The sequence below is a fragment of the Cygnus olor genome, chromosome 1 (genome assembly GCF_009769625.2).
Source record: "Cygnus olor isolate bCygOlo1 chromosome 1, bCygOlo1.pri.v2, whole genome shotgun sequence".
NCBI lineage: Eukaryota > Metazoa > Chordata > Aves > Anseriformes > Anatidae > Cygnus > Cygnus olor.
Window position 1 is genome coordinate 131,207,450 of NC_049169.1, and position 18,879 is coordinate 131,226,328.

The 18,879-nt window shown below is 38.9% G+C and overlaps 1 protein-coding gene across 4 annotated transcripts in view; it reads left to right on the top strand.

Moving 5' to 3' along the window:
• The window catches only part of ARHGAP6 (Rho GTPase activating protein 6), a 322,686-nt gene that overhangs the window by 254,095 nt on the left and 49,712 nt on the right, over window positions 1-18,879 (top strand). For all 4 annotated transcript variants that reach the window (XM_040533795.1, XM_040533814.1, XM_040533804.1 and 1 more), the window contains one exon: window positions 6,667-6,826. In XM_040533795.1, coding sequence (XP_040389729.1) covers window positions 6,667-6,826 — 160 coding nt within the window. The remainder of the gene's footprint in view (window positions 1-6,666; window positions 6,827-18,879) is intronic.

Below are 18,879 nucleotides of genomic sequence, written 5' to 3' on the forward strand. Positions count from 1 at the left end.
TGAATTCCAGAAAAACTTCAGCTACATTTGGATCTAGGCTTTTTAAGGTGTTCTGTTTCCATTTCGGCACCTCTGCAAAAGTATTCAGCCCCTTTTGTCTTTAATTGTTATTCTTCTGGATCAGTTCCTCCAAAAATATTGATATCCATTGAAGTAAGGCATTCTGAAAATCTGATCATGTTTTTTTTTGATGCATTTTAAAATACGTTAGTGTTCTGGATGTGTAAAAAGTTCAGTACAGAGTGGACATGTTAGGGATGAATGTTTTGCTAGGCAATACCTTTTTTACATCAGCAATACTTGTTAATGTCAGAAAAGGAATGAAATACATCTCCATTGTATGCAGTTTTTTTTTTTTTTTTTAAAGGGAATGCTTTTAACTATTCAAAACATGAAATAGTATCCTGAGGCATTTGGAAAACTTGGAGAGGTTGATCACAGAAGAACAGGAAATATTTTTCCCTTTATTTTAACAATTTTAATACTGCTGTGAAAACATGCTCATTCTTCCGCTCCCTGTTTATCCTTAGACTAAAGTTAGAAGGGCTTTTTTTCCTCTCCCGATAAATGGAAATTGCCATTGTAGTATTCTGAAATGTGTTTCCTTACCTGGCCACGGGCTAATGCTGTCTTGCTAGATGAAGTATTTCTGCTGGGGGTGTGCACAGGGTCTGCCCTGTGGGGAACACCAGCCTGCCAGTACCCAAGGGGCTGGCTTGCTGTGTGGAGCACAGATCCTGAGTACCCAGATTTCCAGCTGACAATCCGCAGCCTTGGGAACAAGACAGGATGCAGCTAGGAGTGAGGAAGTGGTTGTCCGTAGCAATGCCGTGATTATATTAACTACCATTAAATAGCTTTGATACCTAAAGCGTTGCATACCTAAAGCGTTGCTTTGTGAGGTGTGATGCTTTGCCAAAACTAACAGCTGTACATACATTAACACGCATAAGTACAATAGAGCTTAAGATAAGCCAACTTTAATGCAAGACTCTGAATATCTACACAAGATCATCAGACTGTACTTATTCTTTTTCTAGTGGAGTCATTGTATTAATAATTTTTCCACTGATGTCAAAGGGAACAGGATGTCACCCTAGATAATGATGCTAATGAAGTCAGACTTTCTTAATGAAGATTAATTGTTGGGGCCCCATGCTTTGTGCATCTGTGTTCACATCCTTCTGCTAAATGCTTCAGCGTCATGCTGTAAGTCTTGTGCTCCTTTGTATTTAGTTACGGAGATGCCATTTTGGCGATCTGAAAGGCTTGTCTCCTTCTGTCATACCAGCAGTCCCTTGGAAGTAGCTGTTTTGACGCCCGATGTGTTTGGAGAAACCAGACTAGTCTAGGTTGCATTAGTTTGTAACGGGATCTGGAAACCAAATACCCTACCTGCTGCTCCAGCCGTGCCGGCTTAGAAGAAGCATCTGGAGATAGGGGGGCAGAAAGAGTCAGGCCGCAGCACGCACACACCATCCAGTTGTTTCCTAACTCTTGGTTAATCCGAGGTAATTATTGAGGATGGCTTTAGTAAAGGACTAGACATTTGGTCCTTAATTGTGTGTAATGATGGATATTTTCTGTAGTTTATTCCCCATTCTTGTTACTTCTCGCCCTGCTGGGAGTGGTGCTTTGTGCCCTGGCTTCAGATGAAGGTGAAGGGCCGTGCAGCAATGAAAGGCCATCATGTCTGAGTGGGGCGTGCTTCACACCAACAGCAACCATGGGGAGGTGAGGAAGACAGGGATTATGTGCATGCACATCCAGATTGTGCTGCGGGAATACGAACCATCAAAATCTGAGGGGTTATGGCTGAGGAGGAGTCTGGAAGTAGCTTTAGAGAGAGTTGAAATAAATTACCAGTGTAAGTGAAAGGTTTATGAAGTAGTAATTACAGGCATTTTCATGAAGCTTAAAGAAGTAATTAAGCAAACAGAATTAAGACACTATAATGCTATATTTGCTGTGCTATTTGCAATATAATCTTTATGTGTGGAAAAATGCTGAACTCTGTTATATTGGAGCCATATCTGGCTACAAGCATGTGGCTAAGTGTTGCTAGGGTAGGAGAAAAACAAGTAGGTATAATTGGTTTTGATCTTAGTGGTTTCAAATGGATTTCAGCAAAAGACTAATGAAAAGTAGACGACTAATCTGATAATGGCATTTACCTAAATGAGTACAGACTAAAGTCATTAGCATTGACAATAATGCAGTAAGATAAAAATTGCTTTCTGCATCTTACGTTAAAATACTGTATTATTGAAAACTGCCACGTGTGGGGTTCTTATTTCCCACGATTCACATGGCTCATGAAGGCTTAAAGCTCTACGGTGAGCAACAGAGGTAATGGCCAGAGGATTTGTATCCACATTCCGGATTCCTTGCAGTATTTGTCAACCAGTGTTTGTATTGTACAAAGGATAGAAGAACAGGACTTTGCTAACAGACAACAGAAAGGCTGCGTGTTGGAGGCTCAGGGGAAAGAGGTCAAGTACACAAGAATAGCCTACACATGCTTAAGAGTAATTTAAGCGCATAGTGTTACTTAAGTCAGGATGTACCACTTGGGGTTTTTTTCAGAGCCACTGGACACCCAACCCCTAAAGAAAACATTCGTTTGAAAGAATATCAGTAAAGCTGCAGTCTGCATCTTGTTAAAATGTGCTTATGATGGTAGACAAGAAATATGGGAAAAGTGGACACATTTTTCAAAGGCAAAAGATGCAGTTAATCATTCATCTCCTCTGCTGAGTCATTTGCTCTGGTATTTTAGTTACTTACCCGATAAGTGAACTCCTCGGTTCAGTGGAGGAAAGATGCTGGATGTTAGTGGGAGGGCCAGAGAGAAGAATGCAATTGAAGCCGCAGACTTGTGAGGGAAAAGAAGTGACTGGTTGGCAGAAGAAATTGGAGAAGGCTTTTAGTCTGGTCAAGGTTTCGTAGAAGTCAATTATGAAAGCACCCTTGCAATTAGCAGTTTGTGTCCTATCAGGCTGATCACTTTATCCCAGAGCAATATTTCTGTTTATATGCTTCTCTGTTGTTTATTTTTCTTCTTGGTGATGAAAGGACCATTCACAGATCATGTTTTAACTAGTCCTACAGTCTAAATAGTAGAGAAAAATACTGTAGCTGTGTATGTATGTTTGAACACATATGCAGGGCATGGACTTCAAAAACAAGTCACCCTGACTTGATGCTTTAAAATCTTCTCTTAAGCTTCTGCAAGGAGCTGTGTCAAGCTATTAGTTGAAGGAGGCTGATGAAATGTGCCTCCTCATATGAAGAAAGAAATGGAAAATGTTCTCTGTGTTTGTCCTACCCTGTTCCTCCCATACAGCGGAGAAAAGCTTTAGGCAGATGGGATTCATGTAAATGCACTAGTTCCCCTTCTCAAAGGGATCTTGACTTTTCTGGACCTCTCCCAAGCCTGGTTGATTTTGCAGTAATTTACAGGCTGCATGTAAAAGTTCCACAGAGCATTAGAAGGAAGAGGACGCTTTCAAGTTACCTTGTGTCCCACAAAGCCTAGGAATCTATGAATAGATTAAAACATAAAATATTGTGTTTTGGCTCAAAGAAGACTGATATTTATTTGTCAAATAAAACAGAGTTTTTCAAGGAAGCATTTCTTGAGTGTCTTCTTTAGCAGATGAGGAGATTCTACTGGCCCTAACACATGATCTTCCAAAAATATTTCAGTTAATTACTTGTGTTCCATTAGCATAGTAAAAACCTATGTTAATGTGACCTAGCAGAGATTTTATCAAACACATCAAGTGTAAAAGAAGAATGCCTTCTGAAATGCACAGAAACTGGGCAGAGTGATTGCAAACAGCAATAAAGCTGTTTAACAATCTGTCATGGCGTTCGAGGATGCAGAGTTTGCATCCGACCATTTTTAGCCAACGAGAGATGAGCTGGTGAGTGCCAGGGGATGTTCTGGGAACTTGAAGACTGCCAGAATAAAAATCGTGGTTGACCTCATAACCTTGTCAGGGGCTTTCTTCTTTTGCTTGGTTGTAAACACGTGACCCGTTTAAAAAATATATGTATATATTAATTGCACCCATATTAAGGCAAAATTAGCCTGGGTAAGTTTCCTGAGACAGTGCTGGGTTGGCTGATTTGCTCGAATAAAGCAGCACAGCTCTGCAAAGAGGCTTTGGGGTCCCAAACACAGAATCTTGATTCTGTGCTGTCCTGGAGCTAGCAAGCACTGTCGTTCAGGGTTAAACTCCTGTGGCTGGGTCTAACGACTGAGCTGTGGCATTGCAGTGGTGCAGCTTTCTGCTTGCTGTTACAAAGATAACTCTGAGACAGAGAATGCAGTTACTTCCAGTTAGATTTGCCCATGGTAATTTTTATTTGAAAAATAGCATTAATTTGGGTGTCCATGCAAAATCCCATTTAAATAATATTTATGTAACTTATGGTAGTTCCTAAAAGCCCCACCTACTCCCTTGGTTTTGTGCTCTACAGGAAATAGAACATGCCCTAAATCACCTGCAGTCTTCATAAGCTGTTACCTCATCATTTTCTAACGGGTACCATTCATACCTCCAATTTCTGTTTCAAAATTAAAATATCCCAGTTATGTCTACCAGAAAAATGTCTACCAGTGATATTTTTATTTATGAAAATGCTCATCTCAGAGAAATAGATAAGATAAAAATCTTGCAAGCTCTACCCTAAAAACCTATATTTCTCTCTTTGTACCAGCTTGACTGTAGAACATTCTGTACATGATATGTTCGTGAGGATTGAATTGCATACTTCTGTAGTTGTAAAGTTTTCTTTCTTCTGCATTATCAGGATTGGAAAGGAATTAGTTTCTTAGTATACATTGTCGGGTGGTGGATTCTGTTCTTGATCACTTTTAACTATAAATGACAACAGCTTTTTAAAAAATGTAAACATTTACTTGCCGTTTTGCAAATTAGGCTTACATGAATCTTGCTGCTTTGGTTTCACTTGAGTTAAGCTAGTCAGCTTGGCTTGTGTCGTCTTGTAAACTTTTAGTTTGAGCTTGTGAGGCTGTAGAAGAGGATGAAGTGAAGGAGCAAAAAAAAAAAGGACAAATTCAAAGTAATTGATTCCGGTGCTAGTGCAAAAGTTTGCATATGCGGTCCATGTAAATATTGATATTATTCATTGAGTGTACAGATATACAGTTGTTCAGATCAAAGAAACAGTTTCATTTATCACAGTAACCAAGTGACTTGCAAAAAATATTATGAAATAAAGCTCCTTGATGAACTCAAATATATTTCACACATCATAAGAAAATGTTTCCAGTGTGTCATTCTTTTGATCTATATTGCTAGATGATGCTGCATATTTGTGAATGATCTTGTCTCTTATATATGTGAATACACACACACACGTCATAGGTACATATAAATAGGTACATACATGTTCACGATATCATATGGAAAGGCTTGCATGAAGGTATTTCCATACATTAGGATGCCTAGGTGCTGAATACAATGAAATGTTACTAATCCTTCAGCCAATGTCTTTAAAAGTCAGGGGGCATCCTTTGACTCTAGACGTGTGTATAGAATAGATGAATTGTAAGTGGTGGTGAAAAATGAGCATGCAGTGAAGGTACAGATATTGAAGTTTAAACTAAAAATAGGCATTTACAATGAAAGTGAAGTTTGTTAATTGCAAGCCTGCTATGCTGTGATGAAGGGCAGGCTGGTGAATTTGTCTTTACACCTCAGCTGATGTAAATCAGAGTTGTTTCACTATCTACACCTACATCAAGTTATACCTACTGACAGGTTGATGTTTATTTTTTAGTACAGCTAGAATGAAAAACAAATTCTTTCTCTCCTTGCAGACATGTGCTGTTTGATGATGCTTTGATGAATACTGAAATTCTTGCTTGAAGTTAATTGTCAGTCTTTAAGCTTCCTTATGTGCTTGCACTTACGTTTGAATGATGATTACTTCTCTCACCTGAGCTAAATACTAGCTAAGAGAATAGCTGTTTGTATATGTCATCACAGGTGGGAGATAAAACTTCTAAAGCTTTTGATTTGATTTCCAAACATAATTGGTACCTTACAGAGATGTAGCATATCTCATGTTGTTTTATTGTATAAATTGTAACACATACATTATAATGGCTTTTCAAAAATGTGAAACACCTTATCCTTTAGTCAATCTTGATCTGAACACAGTCATGTCATAAGGATGGGAGTGGGATTAGCAGGCTGGGAGAGATAAGATGTGTGTTGTCCATGGACCTGTAAAGGTCTATATGCCTGTATGCTCAGGGAAGAGAATGAAGTGACGATCAAATACCATACAGCACAACCAAACTGGGAAAAGCAGACAAGTTTGTTTTGTTTTGTTTTGTGTTCTCCTGCTTTGTGCTTTTGGTTACTGGAATCCTAGTGTTTTTGCAACAATGCTTGCTTAAATGTTTTCAGGCAGAATTGACTTTTTGTTTTGCATGTCTGTACTCCTTTTAAGGAATGCTGGTCTTAGGAAAACAAAGATATTTGAAAGGTTAGAGATGTCCAAGAAAATGGCCTTTTAGAAAAAGAGGACCTGTGTTGTTTTTCCTTGCAGTAGAAGAGATGGTTATGTTTATTAAACTGTGCGTACCATATGATGCTTCATATTTTCCCATTTGATTTCCTGTAGGGTGATTTCACTTGGAACAGCATGTCAGGGCGCAGTGTTCGGCTGAAGTCAGTTCCCGTTCAAAGCCTCTCTGAGCTGGAGCGCGCTCGGCTACAGGAAGTGGCTTTTTATCAGCTGCAGCAGGACTATGACCTGGGCTGTCAGATTGCTATCCCCAAAGGTAAGGGCTCGATAAACCATTTCTATTTAGCTTGCTAAGCCTGCTCTTCGTAAGCCATTGACTTCATACCACAGTAATAAATGGGAGAAAACACTACATTGTTTATTCCACAGACATTGTCTTCTGTTTCATTTTTGTTTAAACACTGTAACCGTGCAAAAATGAATGGTAATGTTGTTCGTCTGTTATGTCCAGCTCAGGCCACCTGGGGTGGGATCATCTGATCAAGGACAGATGCCTACAGAGCAGATAATCTAAATCAGACCTATTTGTTCTAGGATCCCTTGATACTCAGTTAAAAGAAAAAGGCTTTTTTTGCACTTCCTCACATCCAAACATAGACATCTATGTAGGTCAGATAGGTCGTGCCCTAGAAGTGATTTTTCAGTTCTGTATTGGCTCTGAAGAAAGCCAAGCATCACTAGTTCAGGCATCTGCATCAAATAAAGTGAATCCAAGTCAAGTTTTACTCAAGACAGTGGTGATTATTTCCTAGAAAAAAAATATAATTTCCAGTATATAACACTGAACACTTAAAGAACAGGAGATTACCTGAAAAGCAGAAGCTCAGCTGTCAGAATCCTGATGCAGGATAACCACACATAGACCTATGCTTAGGTTACTGTGGCAGAGATCTAAACCTCACTAGAAGTAATGGGAAAGTTTCCGTTGTTTGCTATGGGCTGTAGATCAAGCCTAGCAAAGATAGCTGTTGTGTTACCATACGGTCATCTGCAAATCTCTTTCCTGTTTTCGCGATTTTGTTTGTTTGTTTCCACTTGTGTACTAATTTGTGGAATAGGAAGAGACCACTGAATTCTAACCTTTGGATAACCTGAGATACTGCGTGCTGGCACATACATAGTGATGCCATAGGACCAGTTTTTGAAGGAATCAAAGTTAAGCAGAAAAATATTTTCTGGTCATTTAAAATAATGGTGTGGAAAGGAACAAATGTGAAATACATCAGCCTGGGTGTTCTTCAGCTTTTTAGGATCTGCAGAAAACTCCTTCCAAAAACAACACAGTCCAGCTTACCATATACAGGAGAGCATCAGCTTGTAGTGAGAAGGATACAATCAATTTCTTCAAGCCCTTCCACAACTCCTCAGTCCCTCAAAAATATTCCATCAATGTGAAAACAATTTTACAGAACATTCAGATGAGGAACTGGATTACTAAGGGTACTGCAATATTTTTTGGTGGTCTAAACTGCCACTGGCAGTACTAGTGGGAGATGAATATACATGTGTTGGGTTTACATGGTCAGGTGTTGGTAGGGGAGAGAGGCTGTAGGGTGGCCTCTGTGAGCAGAGCTCAGCAGCTGCCCCAGGTCAGACCAGAGCCAGCTCCAGCCGGCTCCAAAAGGGACCCACTGCTGACCAGAGCTGAGTCAGGGAGCGATGCTGGGTGGGCCTCTGGGGAAGCAAATATAAGATGGGAAAAAATCTGCTGTGTGACAGCAGCTAGGAGAGAGAGGAGTGAGAAATGTAAGAGAAGCAGCCCTGCAGCCCCCCAGGTCAGTGCAGCAGGAGGGCAGCAGGTGCTCCAGGCACGCAGCAGCAGTTCCCCTGTGGGCTGTGGAGAGGCCCCTGGTGGAGCAGGCTGTCCTCCTGCAGCCCATGGGTCCCACACGGAGCAGATCTCCACACTGCAGCCCGTGGAGGAGCCCCCGGTGGAGCAGGTGGATGTGGCCTGGAGGAGGCTGCGGCCCATGGAGAGCCCCCGCAGGAGCAGGCCCCGGACCGGAGCTGCAGCCCGTGGAGAGGAGCCCACGCAGGAGCAGGGGGTCTGGGGGGAGCTGCCGCCCACCCGTGGGGGACCCGTGCTGGAGCAGTTTGCTCCTGGGGGATGGACCCCGTGGTACGGAGCCATGTGGGAGCAGTTCTTGAAGAGCTGATGCCTGTGGGAAGCCCCCACATTACTACAACACATATTCTTCACAATTATTACTTTCTTAAATTCTCCACAACTATTACATTCTTAGACAATGCCCAGTCCATGTTTGGCCCATTACTTCTCTCAACTGTCATCCTTATCTCAAATTCCTTGAGCTCCACATTGGGCGCTAAAAAGGATGGAGGTAATACCATCCGAGACAGTAGGATATGTATATTCATATTCGGAAACTTTGAGCTTTGGAGATCAAATACTATTTATATGTGCTCCTAACTTTTCCTGCTGGGAGTGTCACAAAAGAGTAACCAACTGGGAAAGTGAGGATCTCAGCCTAGCCAACCTAGCCTTCCTTTGCACAATCCTTTGGAGTCACAGGCAATTTAGCACACTGGCTTACAGACTAGGACCTGCTGAATCTTTCAGTTTCAGATCACACACAAGAACAGTTTTTGTTGTAGCATAGAATAGAATAGTTCAGCTGGAAGGGACTTTTAAAAATCTAGTCCAACTGCCTGACTACTTCATGGCTAACCAAAAGTTAAAGCATATTACTGAGGGCATTGTTCAAATGCCTCTTGAACACTGACAGGCAGGAGGCATCAAGCACCACACTAGGAACCCTGTTCCAGTGTTTGACCACCCTCACAGCAAAGAATATCTTTCCTAATATTTGATATCAACCTCCCTGGCACAGCTTTGTACCATTCCCATGCTGTGCCATCGGTTCCCAGGAGCAGAGGCTAATGCCTCTCTCTGTGCTTCCCCTTCTCAGGACATGGCAGAGAGCAGTGAAGTCACCTCTTGGCCTCAGTTTCTCCAGAATGATTCCATGAGGGACAGTATCAAAGGCCTTACTAAAATGCAGAAAGATTCCCTTGGATTCCTTTCATCCACCAAGCAGGCAACCTTATCAGAAGAGATCAGATTACTAAGGTGTGACTTTCCCTTCATGAATCTATGTTGACTATGCCTTATAATAGCTTTGTTCTTTAACTGACTGACATATATGTGTTTTCACAACATGTATATATGTGGGTGAATTTGTAATGTGTAGTTAATTTTAGATATACTGTGTCTGAAAAGTGTAATTTCAAGTATAAAAACTAAACAAGAATAATGTAAACTCTGGTGAAGCATCAGAAAATAAAAAGCACTTCACGAGCTCAGGAGCCTGGGTTCCAGTTTCATCTCCTATTATTTCATGTATCTTTTGCTTCAATTTAGATGAGAAATAAATTAGCTGTTCAGGTTTTCAGATTAGATTTACCAGCAAGATTATTGAATGGCAGGTTATTTCACATCTGTGTATTTACTCTGAATGAAAAGATTGTGATTTTTTCTTTGTTCTAAGGTATTCAGAGTGAGTGAATAGCAGAAGCAATTCACTTGTAAAATGTAGTACGACCTATTGAAGGAAGTGAAGACAGTAGCTAGAATTAGGGTACAACTAGTATTTAACTGTCCCTCCTGTTTATAAATCTGGCACTAATTTTGGTATATCACAATATGTATAAATAATAATCATTCTGTCACTCCATCATCCTACATGTGTGCCTGCACTTTGGTAGGAGAATAAGAATCTACTGTATTCTTAAATTACTACTCTTTAGTTTAAGCCCTTTGCAGAGACACTTCAAAAGTCCTCTTGATGTTCTCATCACTCCTGAATGGCATGGAATGCAAAAGTATGGTAAGAGGGTAGCAGTAATTGTCCGGTTGATTTGCTAACATCACAGGACTGTTTAAATGCAGAATTTCAAGTTTAAGCAGTGTGAAATTTGCTCAGGCACTCTGTACAATAACATAAAACTTGGTCATAACCATTTGTGCCCCAAGTTAAAAACAGACTCAAGTCTGTTAAACATTTTCTGTAAAAAACAAAATGAAGCAAAAAAAAAAAAAGAAAAAAAAAGAAAACACACACAAAAACAAAACTAACAACAAAAAAGGTGATGTGTTTGGCCAACTTACAGGAAGAACTAATACTGTATGTTTGAGAGAGCTGGGGGAGCTGCCTAGGACTGGAGAGATTCCTACATAGAAAGATGTGCTCTACAGCTCTCTTCTACTTAAGAAAATGTTGCCTGAAAACATCCAGAAGCAGAGGTTAGTGGAATAACCTATATATTAGAAAATACAGAAAGCTGTTTTAAAAGTTGTGATTCTTTGAGGTTCTTTGTTTTTCAGAAGTTGTAAATGAATGACACTAAAACATGCTTGTGCCTGCTGGGCATTTGCTTCCTGCAAGTATTTGAGTAATCACATTTACTGGCACAAGTATTGTGGAAAGTAAAAACCCATTGTTCTTAGGTAACAAGTGTGTGTGCCAAGCATGCTTGCATGGAGGTTAAGTCTGAGTACAGAAGCATCTGTCTTATCTTTTGCAGTCAAAATAACATCACAGTCATGTCACTACTGGTAGCTTCTTCGTAATGTTTCAGTTCACCCATGCTCAAAAGTCCCCTTTGTCACAGCAAGTGCAGTTAGCCTTTCAGGGAACACCTGACAGTTCCCACACTTGCAGAGGAATGCAGAGAATGGAATACCTGGTATGTAATCCCTCTCCTCCACTTGTATTGCAGCCATTAGCCCTAATGAAGCACACTACTGACATTTATTAGTTAAATATCCTGTGATCACAGAGAGGGACCACCCCCCACAGTAATTTTAACCAGTATATCATTTAAAGTATGCTAAGGTTAGACTTCAGTAGGCAATTAGAATGAATTTAAATTCATCAAGAGTCATTATTTTTATATGTATGACAGAGGTACTTCAGGTTTCTTTGTTGTTTTTTTGCTCTCTTGTTTTTCTGCCTTATCTTTCATTTTCTGTAATCAATAACTCTCTCAGTTCCCTGTCACTCCCCCATCTGCCACCAATAACTATACCAAGAATCGTTTATACTCTCTCTAAGTTAACATAGTAAGTTGCAAGAGGCAATCAGTTCCAAGCAGAGCATTCCACAGTTTCTCTATTGATGCAGTTACTCTGTGGAAGATTTTAAATTTGTTGTCTGATGTTCTGAATGGCACAACAATACAATTTTGGTGGAACTTCTTTGCAGTTGCTGTTTAGAACGTACTATACTTTTCTTATTTCAAGGAAGTCAAATCTCTTTATAATAGGAGAAGAGGCAACCTATCATGAAATTCACTTTAGGTGTGTGCTTACATCTTTGACTTTCCAATTGTGTATGTCCTTTTATGTAAATAGTGAGAAAAATGAACCTTTTACAGTATGTCTACACAAAAAAACTTGGTTACCAAGTATGATTGAGTTCATTGGACTGCAAACTGACCAAAGACTTGCAAACAGTGGGTCATGCTAGATGGCAATACATGGCAGTGAAAATCACAGTCAAACTGGATACTTCGCAAATATTTATAAGTTTACAGTTTTGTCTGCTTGCTCCTTTTTTCTTTGACCTACCAAATTGGACAGATTGAACTATCAGGCCTGGATTTCTCATATACAAATTTCTCATTTCTTTGAAAACTCATGTTTTGGAAGGGAAGAAAAATGCAGGGACTTGGGTGCAGGATGAATGGATCTGTGGATCTGTGCATCTTTAGGGCCCAGGTCCCTACGTGGCCTGGAGTTACCATGTGCCGCAGAGCCAACCCTGATTTGACAGCAAGTTTTCTACTTCTGAGGCAATCGATACATCTCTTTGTAAAGAAATGGCCACAATCAATTCAGAGTATGTCAACAATGTTCTGTATTTTGTGGATTTTCTTATTTGTCATTGCTTTGTCCCTTGCAACAGCACATGCAGGAAGTGCTTTCTTCATAATATCAACAAAGAATAATGAAAAACAATTGATGTTTTCACAAGAATACATCTCTGACAGTTCCAAAAGTTGCTCAGTCATATTTCTTACTGGTAATACTGTCAATATTGCCTGTAGCCACACAGGCAACATTGCTGCACAGTAAGCATCCTAGTATAATTAGGTAAATTGCATTGTTCCTGTGATAACAGTCCAGCTGATTGTATTGTGCTGGGATGCAAAATGAGCATGCAACGTATGTGTGTGTGTGCAGCAAAATAGAAAACTAGTGCGTTGTTATTACATCAAGTGTAGTCTTCACAACCCTGGGGAAGGACTGTGGCTAACACAGGGCTGAAAGAGTTATGAGAACATAGAAGTTGTGTGTACTAGGAATTTCCCGTAGGGAGTTTCCATCCTACTTCCTCTTGCCTCTTCCATAGCTAAATACAGAGGGGCTTCTTGATAAAGGAGAAGCACCGATGCCTGAAGTTGAGTCCAGTAAAACAATTAAATGAGTGCTGTTGACTACTCAAACTGTATATGATACTGCATTTCGGTGAAAACTTACAGAAAAATCTGGGGGGATTTCTGGACAACCACCAGAAAACAAATGTATTCCTACTCATTTCTGTTTAATGCTGCTTTTACTTTTATAAAGCAGAGGTGCCAGCAATAGTGCTTGAAAGAAAGAGCAGTGCCCAAGGTCATGTTTAGAAGAAAACATTCCACTTATTCCTACCCAAGCTTGGCTGCTAAGGCTGGGGAAGGAATCCCTTGGGAATAGAGGCTGAGACTTCGGTCCAGTGAGGAAGAAAGGGATCTTAATAAATGATGAGGAAGAAGTAGATAAGATTTTTTTTCTTTTATACAGTGCGTTTTAAGCTATTAAGAGCCTTTATACTTGTATTATAAAAGCCTGATACATGTTACCACTTGAGATTGTTTATTTTCCTCTTTGTGGATAGATGATCATTTGTTATTGATTCATAAACTGTCTCCCTCTTTGGGAGCACAGGCTGCCTGCCTCAGTCTCAACTGTAGTAGTAAGAAAAACATAGTGGACAGGAATTCATTGGCAGGTTTCTTGCACACAGTGATTGTGCAATGGTTCAAGCATAGTAACCAAGAGTGCACAGACCAAACTACTCCCTTTTTCTCTCCCCACCTTTTTAATTGCAATGTTGCAATTGTGGTTCTGAGAGTTACCAGGCTAAATTATCAAGATGTAAAGGCAACATGCCTTTAGTATCAGCCTGGATATTGTTTTAAAGCTGCAGGTAAATATTGCAGCTGTATGTTTGGAATTACCTGCTGGGAAGAAGTGCCTTTCATAGACTGATACTAAATAATAAAAAGAAAGGCATGTTTATTTTTCTTCTGACTGATAACTGAAGACAGTCAAAAATGGGGAAGGAGAAGGTACTGAAAGGTCTCAGCATAACCAGGAATTAGAAGGGGTTCTTGTCCTAAACATGGTTGTAGGCAGTTAAGGGAGTTAACCTCATAGGCAGTTATGAGACATCGACATAGAGAAAAACTCCTACTTAGAAAAAGGTGTTCTCCTTTATTTTTCAAAAAAGGGAGAAGAAAGGAGAAGTTATGCTGAATTCTCCTATGAAAGTTTGGAAACACTACTTTAACAAGGATGGAGAAGAATTTGAGTCATCAAGGGGCATATATGATCTAGGTTTTACATAGCCCATCACAGAATCTCACTGTTATTAGACATTTTTGGTTCTAACTTTCTAACTTATTTCAGGCCAGAATTTCCGATGTGAGAAACTGGAGACAGGAACTTTTATTTGTGTGTGTACCAGCTTGGATTTCATTGGTCTAGTCTCACTCAGTTCAGAAGTTCTAAAAGGCGAGGACCTTAGAAGTATATTTTTATTTTTCATGTCATTCTTTTCTTATAATTAATAATCATGAATCCTAGTATTACCCTATGTTTCAGAGAGTACTACTATGCTATCAAACTTCATTTTTGTGGGAAGACTTAGCACAAGAGTCCAGGCCCATACCCTCAAAACGACTTGGTAAAATATCTTTGTTCCATTCTCATCTTCAAAATTCAAGATTGATGTGTCCAGGATTGAATTTTGATTTTATATCTTGACCCAGGATTGTTAATGGATCAGATGCAGTAGAGTGCAATACATGCAGTAGGTTGGGCTAAGGCCAGAACATCCATCTCTGATGAATTATCTTGCTTTTGTTGGCTTGGGTCATAACCCTAATGTTAGGTTGATGCAGTGTTTTTATTCTAAGACACACCACATTCCAAAGTATATTTATGCCTTCGTACAAGTGCGGCATACGTTTATTTTGTACCTTTGGGTTTATTTTAATGTTTCCCAAATGTTTTGGAGTGAAAATCTGAAGGTGAGCCACAGAATTGTCTTCACTTTCCAGAAATGAAAATAAACATGCTCTCCAGCTATTTTAGCAAGTGTACCAAATGTAATAAAAGAAATTAACTGCGTTTACTAAGAAGACTGTTTACTGTATAGTTGCCACCTATGACAAGAATGTATATACACGCAATTACTTACTGTTAACAGCAACTAAGTCATACACAGTAGTTTCAGTAATTACAGCAAGTGTTCCACTTTCCGAGGGAATTTCTTTTTTATACTTACTGGGACAGCTGGGGAGAGGGAAGGTAATCCTTAATTTTAGTGTTTAGCTAGCGTCTGCCAAATCTAGTTCTCAGTTCATTTAGTTAGCTATAATTGTAATGAATATGATCTCATGTTGGGTTTAGAAACCTAAATACAGTCCCAGTCATTTAATGGAAGGTTGTTGCTTGTGCTGTTTTAACATGTGCACTTGAACATTTTTGTATGCGAGTTCTGTAGCCGGTTTCACCAGGTGTGTGATGCTGCACATCTGCTCATATGAAGTGAGTATTAGTCTCTTGTAAGACTTCCTTTGGTAAGGTAAATTTGAAGTATATAATTACAGACTGAGTGTTGGGACAACTCCGTCTTTGAAATGAAACAAAACATACATAGCTGGGCTTTCTGAATTTTTATTGTTCATTGGTGCACTTTGTCCCCAATATGTTCCAGTTAAGCTCCGAATAAAAATGGGAATTCAGAATTATGTGTTCTTTGCTTCTTGTTTATTTTGGCAGGGAGTAGATTTTTGGATCTGTTTTTTGCTTACATTACTTGTCATTGTATTTCATTATCCATTTTTCCTTAACACCGAGAGTGACTATGATTTTTATCTGGACTTGCATTTTTGTAAGGGCTCCAAGCTGCTCATTGTTTTTAATCACTGACCATGTTACATACTTCGTAGACTATTATACCAGGAGAAAGCATCTAAGTAAACTGTAGCCTACATTTCACGGAGCTTTACAATTAGGTGCTTTTGTCCTGGCATACGGTATACCTTTTAAGTGAAGATAGAGGCGTACTAGCACTTCTCTTAATGCCAGCCACTGCCAATGCCTCTCATATAATACTGTCTCTAGCAGTGACACTACGAGTGAGTGAGTGAGTCCATGAAGCATTTGTAAGATTTTTTTTTCAATATAGCAGTGTTCATGAAAACTATATTAACAACAACAAAGACTGTGAGCTAAATTCTGCTCTTTTACAGTACACTAGTAAATCTTGGATCTATTGTATCACCCTTGCTGTATCAGACCTGCTCAGAGCACTAGAAGTAAACTGTATATCTTGCTGATTTTAGATGGAAGCTTTTTTTCTTTTTTTTTTTTCTTTTTATTTTTTTCCCCCCAAATCCTGATTTTCCATAGAAATGTTAATTTTTCTGAGGACTTTTTCTTTCCTCCCAGGAAAATAAAAACAGTATCTCTCAGTCTGTAAAGAGAAAATAAAATTGACTTAATGTTTTAAGCTGGGAGAAGTCCCAGCTGCAAGACAGAGATGGTTGGAGCACTCAGCCTTGTGGTCTGTTACACAGGAGTTTGTCAAAGTGAAGGTGCCGGAAGCTTTTCCAGGCAGGGAGATAAGCAAGCCAAAAAATGTTTCTTTTTTTCTTCTCCACAGGAGGAAATTTGGAGAAACTTCTTAGTTTTTTTTTTTTCCTTTTTTTTTTTTTTCAGATTTTACTTTTAGCCACTGTTGAGACAAGGAAAAATTTGAAATACATGAAACTTGCCAGAACAAAATTTAACTGGTGGTAGAAAATGGGGAAGTAATAACATTTCTTGAAAACTTAAGAAAGTTTTTAGTCATCTGTGCCTCTTTAAAACTTTGTAGTTAAGCAACTCTTTTATAAAACTCTGTATGTAATGCTCAGCAAATTCATTTCCAAGATTTTCTTCTATCAAACGCTAGGATTTAAATGTTTGTCAGGAACACTTTATTCAGCATATTTACTCTATCAGTTAGAAATGGGCCAATAATAATTTTAAAAGCAGATGTTTCATTGCTTAGTACAAGGAAAAAGAAAGTTTTTCTTTTTAATTACTAGTGTGTATTTTGTTAAATAACTAGGAGTTTTGATCAAGAAGCAGAATGCATTTTGATCAATGCTATAGGAATATGGAACAGAAGAACAAAATTTCAGGATTTTGGTGAAATCAATGGCACTGTGAACACACAAATATAAATGTCTGCCACAAGAGAGTTAACATCTTTAAAAGAAAGAATTGTTTAACCCATTGTGTAGGTGTGTCTTGTGAAGGTGGAGGAGGGGAAAGGGGACGGGGTGGAAGTCAAAGGCATGCTGAGCTGACGGGGCAGAAGTGCTCCTGTCTTTCATTGGGCATCGTGGTGAAGGGAAGAGGCCTTGCTGGAGCTCCAAAGACAGATAGGGAAATATTATGATCAACATTTCCAAGTACAAATGTCATGAAGCAGTTATTGGAGACAGAATTGTGACCAGATGTTTTCATTATTAGGGCAAGGTAACCCTAAGAGCTTGCGTTGTTTTTCAGATACTGACTTGTGAGGGTTTAGGGTAGTGCTCTTATAAACCCAGTCAGAGACTGTTGCATGTGTACATTTGAAGTGTGCGAAGTCTCATTGAGTTTAGAAATTACTTCTGAGACATCAAATAATTCCTACCTAATGCAATTGCCTTAATAGTACATTCAAAATAGCTATTGGTTATAAGTATATACTCTAAGTACTCTAAGTATAAATTCATTCATCATTTTGTCTGTATTATTATTCCACATGGAAATCTGATTTTCCATTTTAAAATGATACCCATGAACATACTGAAAAAGTTCAAACGTGGCATGAGGGAAACAGTTTTAGGAACTAGAAACCATATATAAAGACTCTAAAACACAATGTTTGGAAAATCGGGTGTATTTAATTCTTTGTTTCTTTTCTAAATCATTGCAAGAACACCTAGTGTAACAGAAGTATTCTTGATTGTCTTCTGCCTTTAGTATTTGCTGTAGTCCTGGCCCTTTGTTTTTCAACACTTGACTAGGCTGTCCTATACTTCATAAATAATCCACATGAGCGTATGGTGATTCTGGTGAAGCTTTTAACTGAAGCTTTATTAAGAAATTAATTAAGAAATTAATTAATTAAGAAACATTGCAACCTACTGATTCTCATGTTCTGCTTGACTTTGGCAGAGGTTTGCTTTAACGTGTGTATTCTTCTGGTATAAATCTTCTAAACATTTCAGTTGAATATCAGATTTATTTCTGTTATCATATGCATATTGCTCTTTTCAAAAGTGCATTAGGGAAGTATTTCTGATGAGGATTTCTTCTTGCCTTAGTTTCTAAAGTTTATTCAAATGCATGGTTTCAGTGGAGTCATGGTTGGTGCCAGAAGTCTAAGCTATGTCTTTACATACTGATTAGGAAAAATAAGATGAGTATTGATAGATTTATTTAATCGGAGCTGTGAAACAATGTATATATTTGCATTTTTTTCTTTTTCCTCTTTCCCTCTTTCTTTTATCAGCACTTACATTTTAGTTATGCTTTCAGCATTGTGATGGTAATAAGAAATGACTGACTGTGTGGCTTTGTAGATTCTAAATTGTATAGATTTGTTAGGCTTTTATGCTCAAAAGGCTACCTGGAGATTTAATGGAGACCTAATCTCCTGCTGAAGGTTTTTAAGACTAGATTAGAAAAATGTCTATGTGACTGACTATTTCTGTGCAGGAAGTCAACCAAAGTGGTCCCTGCAGATTTCATCATGCCTTTTATTCTTGTGGTTTACATTGTCAACACCTGTTGCTGTTAAAAAAAAAAAAAAAAGTAGTGAGCAAGATGATCAATACTACAGATACAGAGGGCAGGTAATGATTACAATGAAACTTGGCTGGAAAGAAGATGCACTGGTAACTTTTCAAATAGATAGCATCTCAACTATTGGGGCCCACCAACCTGTCTACTGAGAGACCTTCTGCACCTTGATTTCACTT